Below are 14382 nucleotides of genomic sequence, written 5' to 3'. Positions count from 1 at the left end.
ATCTTATGAACTGCTTAATTTCACAAAAGTTGTGACGCATCATGAAAAACTGAGGGCCCCCATACAGTTGACCACAAACTATCCCAGTTCTAAATTTCTAGAACTATATACTCTGTGAGCTAAAAGTACAGCAATAAAAGCATCAAGTTCTTGAATGGATGTTGAGTGCAGTTCTGCATGTGTTCTATCATACAGAACTGTATACAAATAAACAAACTGCACTTACCACAGAATCCATGCACACATTATCTTGCATAAGGAGTTGGCCCCCAGGTTTACTGTGAATTATGTTCCTTTGTAATGAACTCCAGCTGAAGGACCAGGCAGGTTTTACAACTTCCCACATGTGCCCAGATTTTGAAGTATATTTGCTGTCCACTAATACAGTTTTTATGATTATGATGCCATGTATTATCATCTACATTATCACTTTATGTACAAAGAACAAAGTATTATTTTCACTACTACTAGATTCCCCACCCCTTTTCATTAGGAATCCATTCATCACTTTCTTATTCTCTAAATTTGTCTCTACTCTCCTCTTCAGATAGTTTTTTTTAATTCCTCTAGAATTTTTGAATCTGCTCTTGGATAAGACCACAAGATCGACACATTTTAGTAATGCAATCGAACTAGCGCTGTAAAAATTGTTGCAATACCTTTCCACGTACACAGACATGCACAAACCATAGAGTGACCGAGTGAGAAATGTTTGTCAAAAGGTAAATAAATGCAAAAACTTGATTAACTATATAAAAGTTGGCTAATTTTATCGAAATTTTACAAATAGTCAAATTGATTGCTTTGGTGGTTTTAGATATAGAGCTAAAATTTAAAAGAAAAAGGTGTGCAAAATTATTTGCATACATTTTTAGTAGAGATGAAGCACTAGAAAATGCTCATATGAAGGAGGTAACTGACTGGGCTTCAAGAGTTAAATAATTAATGTGTGATTAGTAACATGATGCTAAAGTAGAGGGATCATTTAAATTTTGTATTCTGATGGAACACCTTCTCTGCAGCCTTCTCAGCATATCTAGGTTTTTTTCACTTTGCTGGGTTAATGTACTGGGCTGCATTTTGGTATTCATAGGCCCTAGGTACTCTTCGCATTTCAAGGCCTCACTAGATTGTATCAAACATATTGTAATGTCCTTGCTTTAAATATAATTTTATTTTTTAAAGAAATATAAACTTTGTTGGGGTTGTTAATGCTTTTGTCAAAGAATTTCTTAGAAATCTGAGTTTAAAAATTAGTTTACAGAATTTTTGTTGGAATAAAATTGATGAATTCTATCTGATTTATTATTATTATTATTACTTTTTTTTTTTTTTTTTAATATGGTCTGATTTTTTCTTAGATCCTAAAAAGTCCATAGCACAGTGCCTAAAAGGAAATCTTGGCCCTTCTGCTTTTTGTGTGTAATTTTTTTTTTTTAAAGTTAACATGCTTGAGTATTCTGGGCGCACTCCTTGGCAGTTGACACACGAGTTTTGGAGCTGAGCAGGTCTTTATTTCTTTTATGACAGTGGGCAAATGCAAGAACATCAACAGGCCACATAGATGTTAAACTGAGAGCCATATGTCCTGTTGGTGCTCTGGGACTAGAGGGCCACAACTGGTGTGCAAATATTGCAATGGCATAGTATTATAGAAAGAAATATTAAGCACAATCAATTTTTATTGAAGAAAATGTTCCAAAACTGACACCAATTTTTTTTTTTTTAGTCTAGTCTGCTTTCCAAAAACCAGTTTATGAGATTTTGTGTGTCCATCCCTGATCTAATTAACATTCCTTTTTACAGTCCTATCAAAAACCAAATTTATTCCACAATCTCTGCACATCTAGTCAACTAAATAAATTAAGCAGAAACTTACTGGTCACTATGCTGTAAGCTTCCAAATTTAGTGTATAAAAATTATTATTAGAATAAGTTTTTTTTTTTTCTTTTAAATCCCTTTTAGTTAGGAATATGATATTATAGTGTCAAACAGATTGGGGAAAACATGTGATATATTGATAAATGCCTGAAATACATGTTTAAATTTGAGTACCATAACGACTGCTGTCATTAAAACATTGTATACAACTGTTAATTCATTAACCAGAGAAGCACTCTGATAACCTGAAGTCTTGATATACCTTGAGATCTGCAACACCCCTCTAAGAGGTATTACAGATTTCCCTTCTAAAATCAAAAGTTCTGCAAATTTTAGTCCATGTAATAACTGATAATGAATAACTAAATTTCTATTACCTGTGTCCTTTTTTCTTTTCTTTACACTTCCTATTAACAACTCCATTTATATCATCCATCATCTTGATAAGAAGTGCTGCTTGATCACTGGTGTCTATCGGTGCAACAGAAATATCTCTGACTGCACGAAATTTGCCACAGTTGTTCAAGTGCTCATTTTCCAAGCGAAAGAAATTCCACACAAAACGCCTGCTGGAAAAGAGTAACTCTGGAAACTCCCACAAATACAGAAATTACTTATGCAATATATTTACTGCAGTTTATGCCATAAATGGTTGCCTACTTTATAAAATTAACCAAAGAATCAAAATGTGGTATCAAGGTGCAACACTCCACTCCACCATAGAAATCACTGTTTTATATTCAAAATATAGATACTGATCTAGTATGTTTATTTTTTTAGATTTGACCCTAAAGGTGCCATGTACAGTACTCTAGATGTGGTTTCTAATATATACCAAAAAAAAAAAATAATAATAAAATAAATAAAATAAAAATAGCACAAGCTGAAAATTACTGAAGTGGATTCATAAAGAAAGGCAATACAATAGAAAAACACAGCAGGTCCTCACTGTTTGTCATAGTTACATTCTGCAGAACCACAACAAATAATTAAATGACTGGGATCATAAACCCATGTTTTGACTTGAATACATGCATATATTAACACAAAGAAGTTCCAAAGGCAAAAAAAATAAATAAAAAAATATTTTATTAATTGGAGTAAAAATAAGTGTTCTATAATCCACAATTTATGACCTTAGATTGCTAACCGTTTTTTCCTTTATAATTTTTTTTAATATATTAAACATTTATTTTAATATATTAAAAAAATTACTAAGGGAAAAAGCAGTTTATTTCTGTATCTCTGCAAGAACTCATACTCTACCTCATTTCTCTTAAAGAAATAACTCATTTTCAATTGTAAAGTTCTTTGTTACAGAATCTTCCTAGCTTCAAAGAAATGCACAGTGAAAATGGTATAACTATGAGGGAATGTGGCACAACTATTGTCTTGAACACAGAAAAACACATATGAGAGGAACAGAATAAAAAAATAAAATTAAAAAAAAATCAGTGAGTGAACAAGATGTGGAAAACACTTTGGCGTGAATGTCAATAATCTTTAACAGAAATCCCAAACTGTTTCAGATTCACAATAATATTGCCCAACAGGCTGGTTTTAAACAAAGTTACTGGAGATGATGTGGAATAAACTTTTATGGAATAAAATGGAATTTTATGGAATTTTTGTGGAATAAAAACTTTTAATAAAAACCTTTACAACAATGATCTTATCATGATGGAACAAGAGGAAGACATGGTTACAAGTGATACAGGTGAAAAGGCTACACTTTTTCTGGTGCTAATTGCTTTACATGCATGCATAAATGCAATGCTTTGTCCATAATTATTCTCATACTAATGAACATTTGTTGATTCAAATCTTCAAATCAAGATTGATGAAAGCTTTTCATTCTTTCCAAAACACTGCATATTTTATTCTTGTTACTTCGGTTGCACTCAAAGAAGTAAAATTTTGCACAGCACTTCTAAATACTGCTGCTTTCCTACAAGCAGATCATCATTTGTCAAAGATAAATCATATCATGGATAAACCTTTTGCAATGTTCACCACATGCTCGTTTGCTTGAAACCCATGAATAATGTTTGACTCTTGCTCCGATATCAGTTTTTATCCTTAGCCTCTTACTTTTCTAAAACAGAAGTATTCATTTTTGCAGGTCATTTAAATGCCATAATTAAACAGGGTATGATTTTCACAATTACATAAACCAGCTCAATAAATACACATTATAAAATAAACAGCAATATGGCCTAATGCAAGCTAGCACAGTTCATGGCACGAGTATCATAGATATCACAATGGTGGAAAACATGCAACTCGGCATTACCTGTGTTCTTCAAACAGCAAGTTATTGTATAAATACAAACAATTATCTTAGTAACTTCAAAACTGAAATAAGGAAGAAATGCCCAATGAACAAATTTAAAGTGAAGAAATTGAAAAAGCATGCACAATGAAGATGCTGTTGATAGAGATGGAGTAATACAATTACAGGTATGGTGAATACAAAAATAAATATAATAAAATGCTTCAAGAACATGCTAAAATGAACACTATTATATCATATGCTAATTCAGATTAAAGGCATACTTGAAAAGGTTTGTTATTTGGTTTTTAGGAGCATTAGCAACTAAGGCCATATTGCTCCGGGAATATGCGGTGGTCATTCCCTGACCTTTCCGCATCCTCCGTATTTGGTGGTGACGGGTTCGAACCCCGGTCTAATCAAGAAGCATGTGCTACGCACTGCTGCTCCTTCCCACCTGGCTACGGAGGCGCCTACTTGAAAAGGTACTTGCTTGAAAAGACAGTGTACTGTCTGTGTCCCAAGCTACCATGTCAAATTAAAATAAATTTAGTAAATTTAAAATAAAAAAAATAGTAAGGCCAAATGATGTAAGGAAATGAACTTTTTCTGAAATAGCCAAAAACAAATAGTAGTAACAAAAATTCAAACAACAGAATATTCATACTATTCCCATTCCCAAAATGGTAATCATTCAGTTCTGCTTTAAAAGTTAATAGAGCCTTGCCTCCACCCATGTTGGGAGGCAACTTATTCCAACATTCAACAACCTGCTGCCCATAGGCAAACTTCATGAGATTCAATCTTCTAAGATTCTGAATCCTGATGTGTCATGCCAATGAGGAAATCTCCCCTTAAATGTCTGGTTGTCAAACCCTGAAATCCACACCTTCTAAGCTATTTCTAACATATGCATCACTTTGCACTCATCACCAGTCTGAATGCCCTTCTGTGAACCCTCTCCAGAATTATTTCATTTATTTATTATTTTATTTAATAATAGTGGGGTCTCTAGATCTGAATATAATATTCCAAATGCAGTCTACCAATAATCTTGTAAAGAGGGATAACAAGATCCTTTTCTCGACTAGCAAAGAGCCTATAAATCATAGACAGGACACCATATGTCTTCCCAGCTGCCTGTTTACCTCGCATGAAAAATTATGCCCAATTGAATCATAACACAAGTCTTTTTTTCAATTTGAACCACTTTCAGCTCCTCTTCCGCTAGCTTATAAATGACTCCAGGATTTTTGTTCCACATCACTGCTTGTGAATTCCTTGTGAACATCATTGCTTGTGAATTCTAAGGAATTCACAAGCAGTTATGTTCCATGAAGTGATGTGAGTGGTTAATTCATTTACTGTGGATGTGGCACTCTGGTATAGTTGCAAGATGCATCTCCTGGGCTAAGGTGTTGTGTTTGCACTGCTGGGGGGAGTGTGTCACCTTTCTCCTTTTTTATTTTAATAACTTTATTTTAAGTTGATAAAAAAAATAAGAAAACACATCTGACCAAGTATAATCCTAATGTTGCATTAATTTGCTGCATTTAGTGCTGTGGTATAATCAGTGTTAAAATATAAACAATAGTATTGGTGAAATGAGGAGGTAGCAGGTTTGGTGAAAGAAAAGAAAAGAGCCTATAACAAATGGTTAATGAATAAAAATTAGGAAAATAGAGAATACAAAAGGTGCAATAGAGCAGTTAAAAGGAAAATTGCTGAATCCAAGAAAGCAGCATGGGAGAAAAGATACCAAGAAATTGACAGCTCATTAGGAGGAAAACAGTCATCCGAAGCCTGGCGAAGTTTGAGAGCACTGAAAACAAATTGATCTCGATCGAATAAGAACTCTATAGATATGCCAGCATGGGAAAATCATTATAATAACCTCCCAAACAAAAGACGATCTTAATATCAGAGCATAATTATCCCTCCACCAGCAGATAAAAGGGAGATGGAAATTACAAAACAAAGTTCTTGACTGTGCAAAATTAATGAGGAACAAAAAATCTCCAGGCCCTGGGAACATAGTGATGGAACTAATTAAATATGGACCACCAAGTCTTTTCGATCTGATTGCACAGCTGATTAATAGATGTATACAGCTAAGAAAAACTCAATGAATGGAAAGTAAGTTACATTTCATCCACATATAAAAAAGGAAATAAACTGGATCCGGGGAATTATAGAAGCTTAAGTGTTAATTGCGCAATGTCCAGACTATACTCTAAAGTGTTTCAGTTAAAATTACAAGGAGGTAAAGGATAAGATAATTAAAGAAAAAAATGGTTTAGGTCAGGCCACTCTTGTGTGAACAATTTGTTCTACAACAGCTAGTGAAGAAAAGAAAAGCAACCTTCTTTGCCTTCGTCGATTTAGAAAAGGCTTATGACTCCGTTCCAAGAAAGGCATTATGGAAAGCCCTTCAAAATATGTCAGTTGATTCAGAGCTTGTGGAAATGATTAGGGAATTGTACGATAACAACGTGGCATATATTAAAGTTGGGAATACTTTATCTAAACCAATCTATCCAACAAAGGGGCCTATCACCTTTATTGTTTAATGTTTTCTTGGAATGTGCTTTACAAGAATGGAAAAGAACCTGTTATGGAATGGGAGTACCAATTAAGGACATTATTAGAGGTCTTTGGAGTCTAAATTTTGCCACTAATCAGGTTATCATTACACAAAAAGCTTATGATTTAGAATACATGTTGAGAAAATTGCATCTTACATATGACCAAAGGGTCTCAATATCAATTTTTCAAAGACTTTACCTAAGCACAGTGGAACATCCTGATGAATTGAAAGTTACAATCTATATATCTAAAACCTGTTGACTTTTTCAAATATCTTGGATGTTGTAGATTAACTATGGAAGGATTGGGGAAAGAGGAAGTTTACATATGAATTCATCAAAGTAGGAAGATTCTTAGTGCCCTCAATCTATATGGTGGGACAACAATATCTCCCATAGAACTAAAAAACGTATCAGACATGTGAGGTGTGGACGTAAATGGATATGAGGTGTGGACACTGAAAGAGGGTGACAAAAAGAAGCTTAGGGCTCTAGAGATGGAATACCTAGAGAGGATAACAAAAGAGGAAATAAGACAATGTATGCAAGGGGCCAGGCCGAGTAACACAAAAGATGTTTGGGCTCTGACCAGGTAACAATAATGACGTTCGGGTTTGGCTTGGGTACAAATAATCTTAATGAATTGTTATTTCGAAACATTTCAGACTTGTTTAGGCTATTTCCTACATATATATTTTTTAAATATTTTTTTATGTATTTAAATTCTTAAAGGTTTTTTAGAAAAAAAGTGTATTAGTTGTCTGTTGACTCTTAATTGACTAATAAATGCACTTTGCCAAAGTGTCCAAAATTTGCTGAAATTTGTTGTTCTAATTTTTTAAGTAGAGGTGGATATCAATATTCATTTTGGAACTATATTGAATATGATAAACTGAAAATTTATTGCATTTTCTTTTTTATATAATTATTTTGGATAATTATTATTGTTATATAATTATTAATATTGAATTTTGAATCTGAAAGTTTATTTTTTTTTATTCTTATGAAACTTCAAAGTAACGCAAGTGATTTTATTTATATACAAAGTTTCAATTGGGATGGGATAAAAATCTGTTCTGGAAGGAAATGAATTTGAAAAACAAATTCATGATCGGGTCGGGCCTGGTCATCTAGACTTCAGGCTGGGTAAAAATAAAAAATGTAGGCCTGTGCAGATTTCTAATGCACACAGATGAAGATACTATAGAACAAATAGAAAATAGGAGGTTGAGATGGTTTGGATATCTGCTGTGCATGAAGAGAGATGGCCTAAAATTATATATGAGGGTGTCCTCACCTTCTCTTCCCTTGTGGAAGGGAAGGTGAGGACACCCTAGAAAAATCTGGAAGGAAGGTGCACTATCAGCCACAAGAAAGAGAAATTTGAAAGCTGAAGATGCCCAAGTCCGGCGACTTTGGAAAATGGGAACTGGGTGGCAATCTGCCATATTAAGTCTAACGTAGATAGATAGATAGTATAATCAGTGTTCTTATTTCTAAAACAGTCTTGGTAGCTCACTATTACTAAGTTAGACTGGAGAAGCTAAATTTCAGAGACAGTTAAAGTTAAATGATTTTGTCAAATTGAGAGAACATAAGAGGCAGCAAATGAATTTACCAGAGTCTTGGAGCCAAAAAATCAAAAAACGTGTTTCAGATTAGAAAGTCTTCAATAAGGAATACAAGAGCAGACATGCATAAATATCCCTTTTGAAGCTGAAAGAAAAATATAATAATTAGGGAAAAAAAAAAAAATCAATATAATCAAAAAAGTCAATAAAATCAATATTTGAGGTTCTGTATAAAAAGGGGGAGGGGAGCTTCGCAGATTACAGATGGAACTGGCTCACTGAGACTAGAACTAAGCCTACATATTGGTGAAATGAATTAGGAAATTTTTTTGGGGTGTGTAAATTATGTAAAAATGTCCAAGTTTAAAGAACTTGTCAAGTTGAAAAATAAAGGATTTTACTACATTCTTTTGAATACTATCAGTAAAGCTAATGTTAAGCTCACCAGATGGATTATTCCTAATCATGCTAGTTAATCTCATATCTCAAAAACTGAATATAAATTATAGAAATATATAAATAGTAACACTTCAAACTTTTTTATAGGAGAAAAATCATGAAACTTTAAGCATAAAATGACTAGATTTATTACAAACCATTAAAATATTAAACATTTATAATTCATACTATTTTATGTGTTTAATTACTTCAAAAGAATATTGCATGCAGTACCTGAAGACTTCCAAAGGAGCTAGTATTGATACCATCAGATCACTATGGATAAGTCCCATTTCAGTAAGGGAAACTGATAGAGTCCACCCAAACCTTAATATAAAATCTTCCACAATTGCAAAGTAATAGTAATTCTAGACAGAAGAAATGCAGGAGAGGAGAGAGGGAAAAACAAATCAGCACTGAAAATGTTTATAATATTCATTCTAGTTGCTTTACATTGGTATGATTATTACATTACAATAATGATACCAATGTAAAGTGCAACTGTATCATTATAGGTATCTAATAATTTGACAGAAAGTTTAATTGGCTGGGAAGCATTAGCCAGAAGTTATGCAAACAAAATTTAAGATGGAATGTGGGTTGATAAAATTTATCTGCACATATTACTCAGTTCAAGGCTCAAGAAAAGGATAATAGAAGATTACTATATTATCTTAAAAAAAAAAAAAAAAGCAATAGAAACTAATGGCAAAGAAAGAATGGTATTTCTTGGAGATTTAAATATCAGGGCAGGAAATGACAATTACATCTACAGAGATATTTTATAAAAATTTGGAAAGGTAATAATTAATTGTACAACTGGAAAACTAATAATCGGAAAGCTAATAATTGTACAACTACTATACTTTTGCAAAAGCCATTCACTGAATTAAAAACAGCATTTAATCAATAAAATAGTCTATATACTAAAATGATTGACTATATCATTGTAGAGAATTGAATAATTTTCTATAATAATGCAGTCAGTGATTGACCAATGAATGAAATAGACAGACTGAAAGTCACACCATCTTTAGAATAAATTAAAACAATAATTAGTGCTAAAAAATAAAGTATGAAAATTTATTAAAATTTGCCAACAATCATTAATTCCCAAGTGAGATTCCTGAAAGTGTGTGGGTCTCTTTAGTGAGTTTTTGATAAGGGTGAGCTCTGTGGATAGAATTTACTGTATTTTGACTTTACTAAAGTAAAATTACTTTAAAATTACAAAATGAAACCGGAATTTAAAAAAAAAAAAATTCAGAATAGCACAATGGGCAATTTTTGTGGAGCACACAGATTTGAACCTGCAACCTCCTTACCTGTGGCCATGCATGTTAATCACTGGTTCAAGCCCAGATGAAAGTTTGTTCCACCAATAAATTCATCTCTGGTTGAAAGCATATATTCACACATCTAACCTGCAGTCATCCCTTTTCAAGTATATATTAAAGTTTATATCACCTCATACATTGTACAAAGAAAGGGTAAGGAAGCAAATCAGCATTTAAATCACTTAATACATTTAAAGCCATAAAGTTTCCAAGCCTGCAATTTGCAGAACTTAAGTCTTTCAGAGTAAGAGTATTTGATAATATAAACCAGAGCTGTGTTGCTCAATACATTCTACGTTGATATCAATATTTGTAAAAGAATAAGAGAAGTTTACCTCAATATGATACGTAGAACACTTCAGTATGATACTCTCCAGAAATTAAAATGAATATAACATTACAGTAAAAAATAAATTGAACAATTAAAAACCCAAAAATATTACATTATTTTTTGACCGCATGCCGTGAACACAAAATCTTTCATTCCTGTGATCACAACATAAGGTTGAAAAGCGCTGTCAGAATCAGGAAGGAAAATTGTTTTGCAAAATTCACATTAAATTCTTTTAATTAATTTTTAATTGCATTCAATCATTTTTTAAGTGTCAATTGATTGTTTCCAATTTATTTTTTTAATGTAATATTTTTGATTTAATTTTTTTTCAATTTATTTTTTACTGTATTATATTCTTTTACAAATAGTAAGAGTATGTACCTTGTGTGCTTAATCACATTGCTCTTTTCTGTATCTGTTCCAACAGTTCTGTGTCATTCTTAAAATTAAGCTTCCATACCTCAAGATCCAGCCTAATAGTTACTTTATACGTTGGTATAATAAGCTCCATGTTCATGCTGGCTAAAATTTCTGTATATCATTGAGAGAACCATGAACTATCCTAGCAGCCTGTTTGTAATGCTTAGAGAACTTCATGTCAGACTGCACAATTAACATGATGTGACAATTGCACAACACTGAACAGCATCTCTCAATTGGTATGATATTCTTTGAACAATGCCTTGTTCAAAGAATTTATCAATGTTAAATTATGTACCTTGCATTTATCAATGTTAAATTATCTCCACTTCTCAGCCAATTTAATTTTTAAGTTTTGTTGCAGTAGTATACCTTGATTGTTGACATTAGCCATCTTACCAATGCTTGTATCATCTGCAAATGTAGACAATAAGCTTGATATGCCTTCATCACTATCATTAATAAATACTGAAAACAGTAAGGGGATTTGTTTGTTTTTGTTGTTTGGTTTTTTAGGGGCATTAGCAACTAAGGCCATATTGCTCCGTGAATATGCAGTGGTCATTCCCTGACCTTTCAGCATCCTCTGTATTTGGTGGTGACAGGCTCGAACCCCGGTCTAATCAAGAAGCGTGTGCTGCGCACTGCTGCTCCTTCCCACCTGGCTACGGAGGCGCCTGCCACAGTAAGGGGACTCCAGCACTAAACCATGAGGGACTCCACTAATAACTGTTAAAATAATTTGTTATAAATATGTACAAAACATACATATTACTATGTTTAAAATTTTGACCCTTCATGGCCAAAAAGGGTAGGAATTATTTATAACCACCCTGTTCCTTGCACCCAACAATCTTTAACCATTGCAGTAAATTTGCCACTAATGCAGCATTTAGTTTACTCAATCCATTTAAAGCCTTAAACACTTCAATCAGATACCTCCTTGCAGTTGTGGCAGTTTGTACAGCAATCTTTAATGAGAAAGAGTGTCAAAAGCTTTATTGAATGTTAAGTACATGATGTCAATATTTTGCATCCCTTCCCTTGTTACTGCAGTCACTTATCAGATTGGTCAGATAAAATATCCCTCTGAATAAATCCACTGATTTTTTGAAACTGAATCCCTGCCAAGAAGATCCTGCATTACTTCTTTAAGCAATGACTCCATTATTTACCCTGGAACAGAAGTCAAACTTACAGGTCTATAATTGCTCACTTCATTCTTTAATTCCCCTTTGTAAATAGGGGAGACATTTTCACAACTCCAATCTGTAGGAACTTCTCCTGAATAGAAATAGTATTGGACACATAGTACAAGGAAGTCACAGGCTTTTGCTGCACTGGCAAAAAAAAAAAAAAATAAATAAATAAATAAACCCCAAGTAGTTAAGAAAATTCAAATTATATGCTTCCCTCCCCACACAGGTAACTATCTGGTTGGCCTTTGAATTTAATCAAACTGTCAGCCTGAACTACCTGCAAAGGCAACCTCTTCCAAAAATCAATGACTTGCTGGCTAAAAGAAAACTTCCTACATGCTAATATTGTTATTTATTTATTTTATTTTTTTAGGAGCATTAGTAACTAAGGCCATATTGCTTCGGGGATATGCGGTGGTCATTCCCTGACCTTTCCACATCCTCCATATTTGGTAGTCTAATCAAGAAGCGTGTGCTATGCACTGCTGCTCCTGCCCTCCTGGCTATGGAGGTGCCCTACATGCTAATTAGATAGTATGAATCAGAGCTGTAATACTCAATATGTTCTACATTGATAATAATATTAGTAAATTAATAAGAGGAGTTTACCTCAATATAGTACGTGGAACACTTCCGTATGATACCCTCCAGAAATTAAAACGGAAAAAACGAAAAAAATCGACAACTTACCGATACATTAAAGTAAAAATATAAATAATTAAAGTAAAATATAAATAATTAAATAATCAATTTAACACAATTCAAAATCAATTAAAATTCAAATTAACGCAATTAAAAGAATCTAACGAAAATATTCAAAACTATTTTCCTTCCTGAAGCTGACAATGCTTTTTGACCGACTGTCGTGATCACAGGAATGAAAATTGAAATCAATTTTCATTCCTGTGATCACGACAGTCGGTCGAAAAGCATTGTCAGCTTCAGGAAGGAAAATAGTTTTGAATATTTTCGTTAGATTCTTTTAATTGCGTTAATTTGAATTTTAATTGATTTTGAATTGTGTTAAATTGATTATTGAATTTTTTATATTTTACTTTAATTATTTATATTTTACTTTAATGTATCGGTAAGTTGTCGATTTTTTCGTTTTTTCCGTTTTAATTTCTGGAGGGTATCATACGGAAGTGTTCCACGTACTATATTGAGGTAAACTCCTCTTATTAATTTACTACCTACATGCTAATATAAACCTCAACACTTGAATTTGAATTTATGACCCCTAGTTCTGGAATTCTTTATATAACAGTGAGAAATCCACCTTTATTCATTTTATTAATCCCTCTCAGACCCTTATAAACCTCAAATCAGGTCACCTCTGGGGTGTCTGGTTGCCAAGCTCTGTAGCTCCCAATCTGTCTTTCGTCATAAAGTCATCCTGCCAATCTCAACATTCAAGTTGGCTGTCTTTGTCTTTTTTCAGATGACATTCCATACTTGAAAGCAGTATTCCAAATGTGGTCTTCCAATTTCTTTATCCAGTGGAATTACAACCTCCTATCTCTACAGGATAATGTTCGATAAATCAATCATCGATAGGACACCACGGGCTTTCCTGGCTGCTTGTTTACACTGTTCAGAAAACTTCATATCGGCCTGTATTGCAGATCCCTTTTCGCCTTCACTGTTTTTAATTCAACCTGACCAAGTATATAATTTATTTGTGGGGTGCTATTCCTCAAGTAACCTTGCATTTAGCATCATTAAAACATAGATACCACTTCTCTGACCACCTTTGAAGTCTGTTCAAGTCATCTTGAAGGAGAGCTGTTTTGGCCTAGGGCCACACAGATTTATCATATAGAACAGCAAGTTCTTGCATGTCAGGATCTTCTTTAATGTGCTGTTTTGGAACAAATCATGAGCACTGCTGTATGGCTGTGATCCAGAGACAAAAGTCTTGCCCTCTCAATGGAAGATAGTCCTCCAATGCTGGGATAAAGCAAGACAAGCAATATCTTCACTGTGATCAACATCATAATTTTCTGATTTAAACAGCATTGTTCATTATGAATTTGTCCTGCATAGTCATACAGTGAATAGTACCAAACTATTCACTGTCTGACCATGGGAATAAGTACAAACAGTCCTTCAGATACAGTTTAGAACAAACTGTCAGGAAAGTGGATTTCAGAGCATTTGAAAGTTCCCAGAAGTAAGGCAAGTGCACTGCTTTCCATTCAGAAATTTCTTGTAAAGTACTTCATCAGAAACTAGACAACAAAATTGATTACATGGATTTGCAATGAATGAGGAAATTATTCTGAATGTGACACAGGATTTATTAGTAATTCCAAAAAATAAGTTTATTGGGAATGATTCTAGA

At 33.2% G+C, this 14382-nt stretch overlaps 1 protein-coding gene across 1 annotated transcript in view; it reads right to left on the bottom strand.

Moving 5' to 3' along the window:
* The window catches only part of LOC150087618 (solute carrier family 53 member 1-like), a 252879-nt gene that overhangs the window by 13610 nt on the left and 224887 nt on the right, over positions 1-14382 (bottom strand). Inside the window, exons 14-15 of the mRNA XM_090369888.1 lie at positions 8983-9116; positions 2260-2448 (exon numbers count right to left, since the gene is read on the bottom strand). Of these exons, the coding sequence (XP_090226014.1) occupies positions 2260-2448; positions 8983-9116 (323 nt within the window). The remainder of the gene's footprint in view (positions 1-2259; positions 2449-8982; positions 9117-14382) is intronic.

This window comes from Mastigoproctus giganteus, chromosome 3 (assembly GCF_048544385.1).
Source record: "Mastigoproctus giganteus isolate SK-2022 chromosome 3, ASM4854438v1, whole genome shotgun sequence".
Taxonomy (NCBI): domain Eukaryota; kingdom Metazoa; phylum Arthropoda; class Arachnida; order Uropygi; family Thelyphonidae; genus Mastigoproctus; species Mastigoproctus giganteus.
The sequence above is the reverse complement of the archived record's forward strand: the minus strand, read 5'-3'. Positions and strand labels throughout refer to the sequence as shown.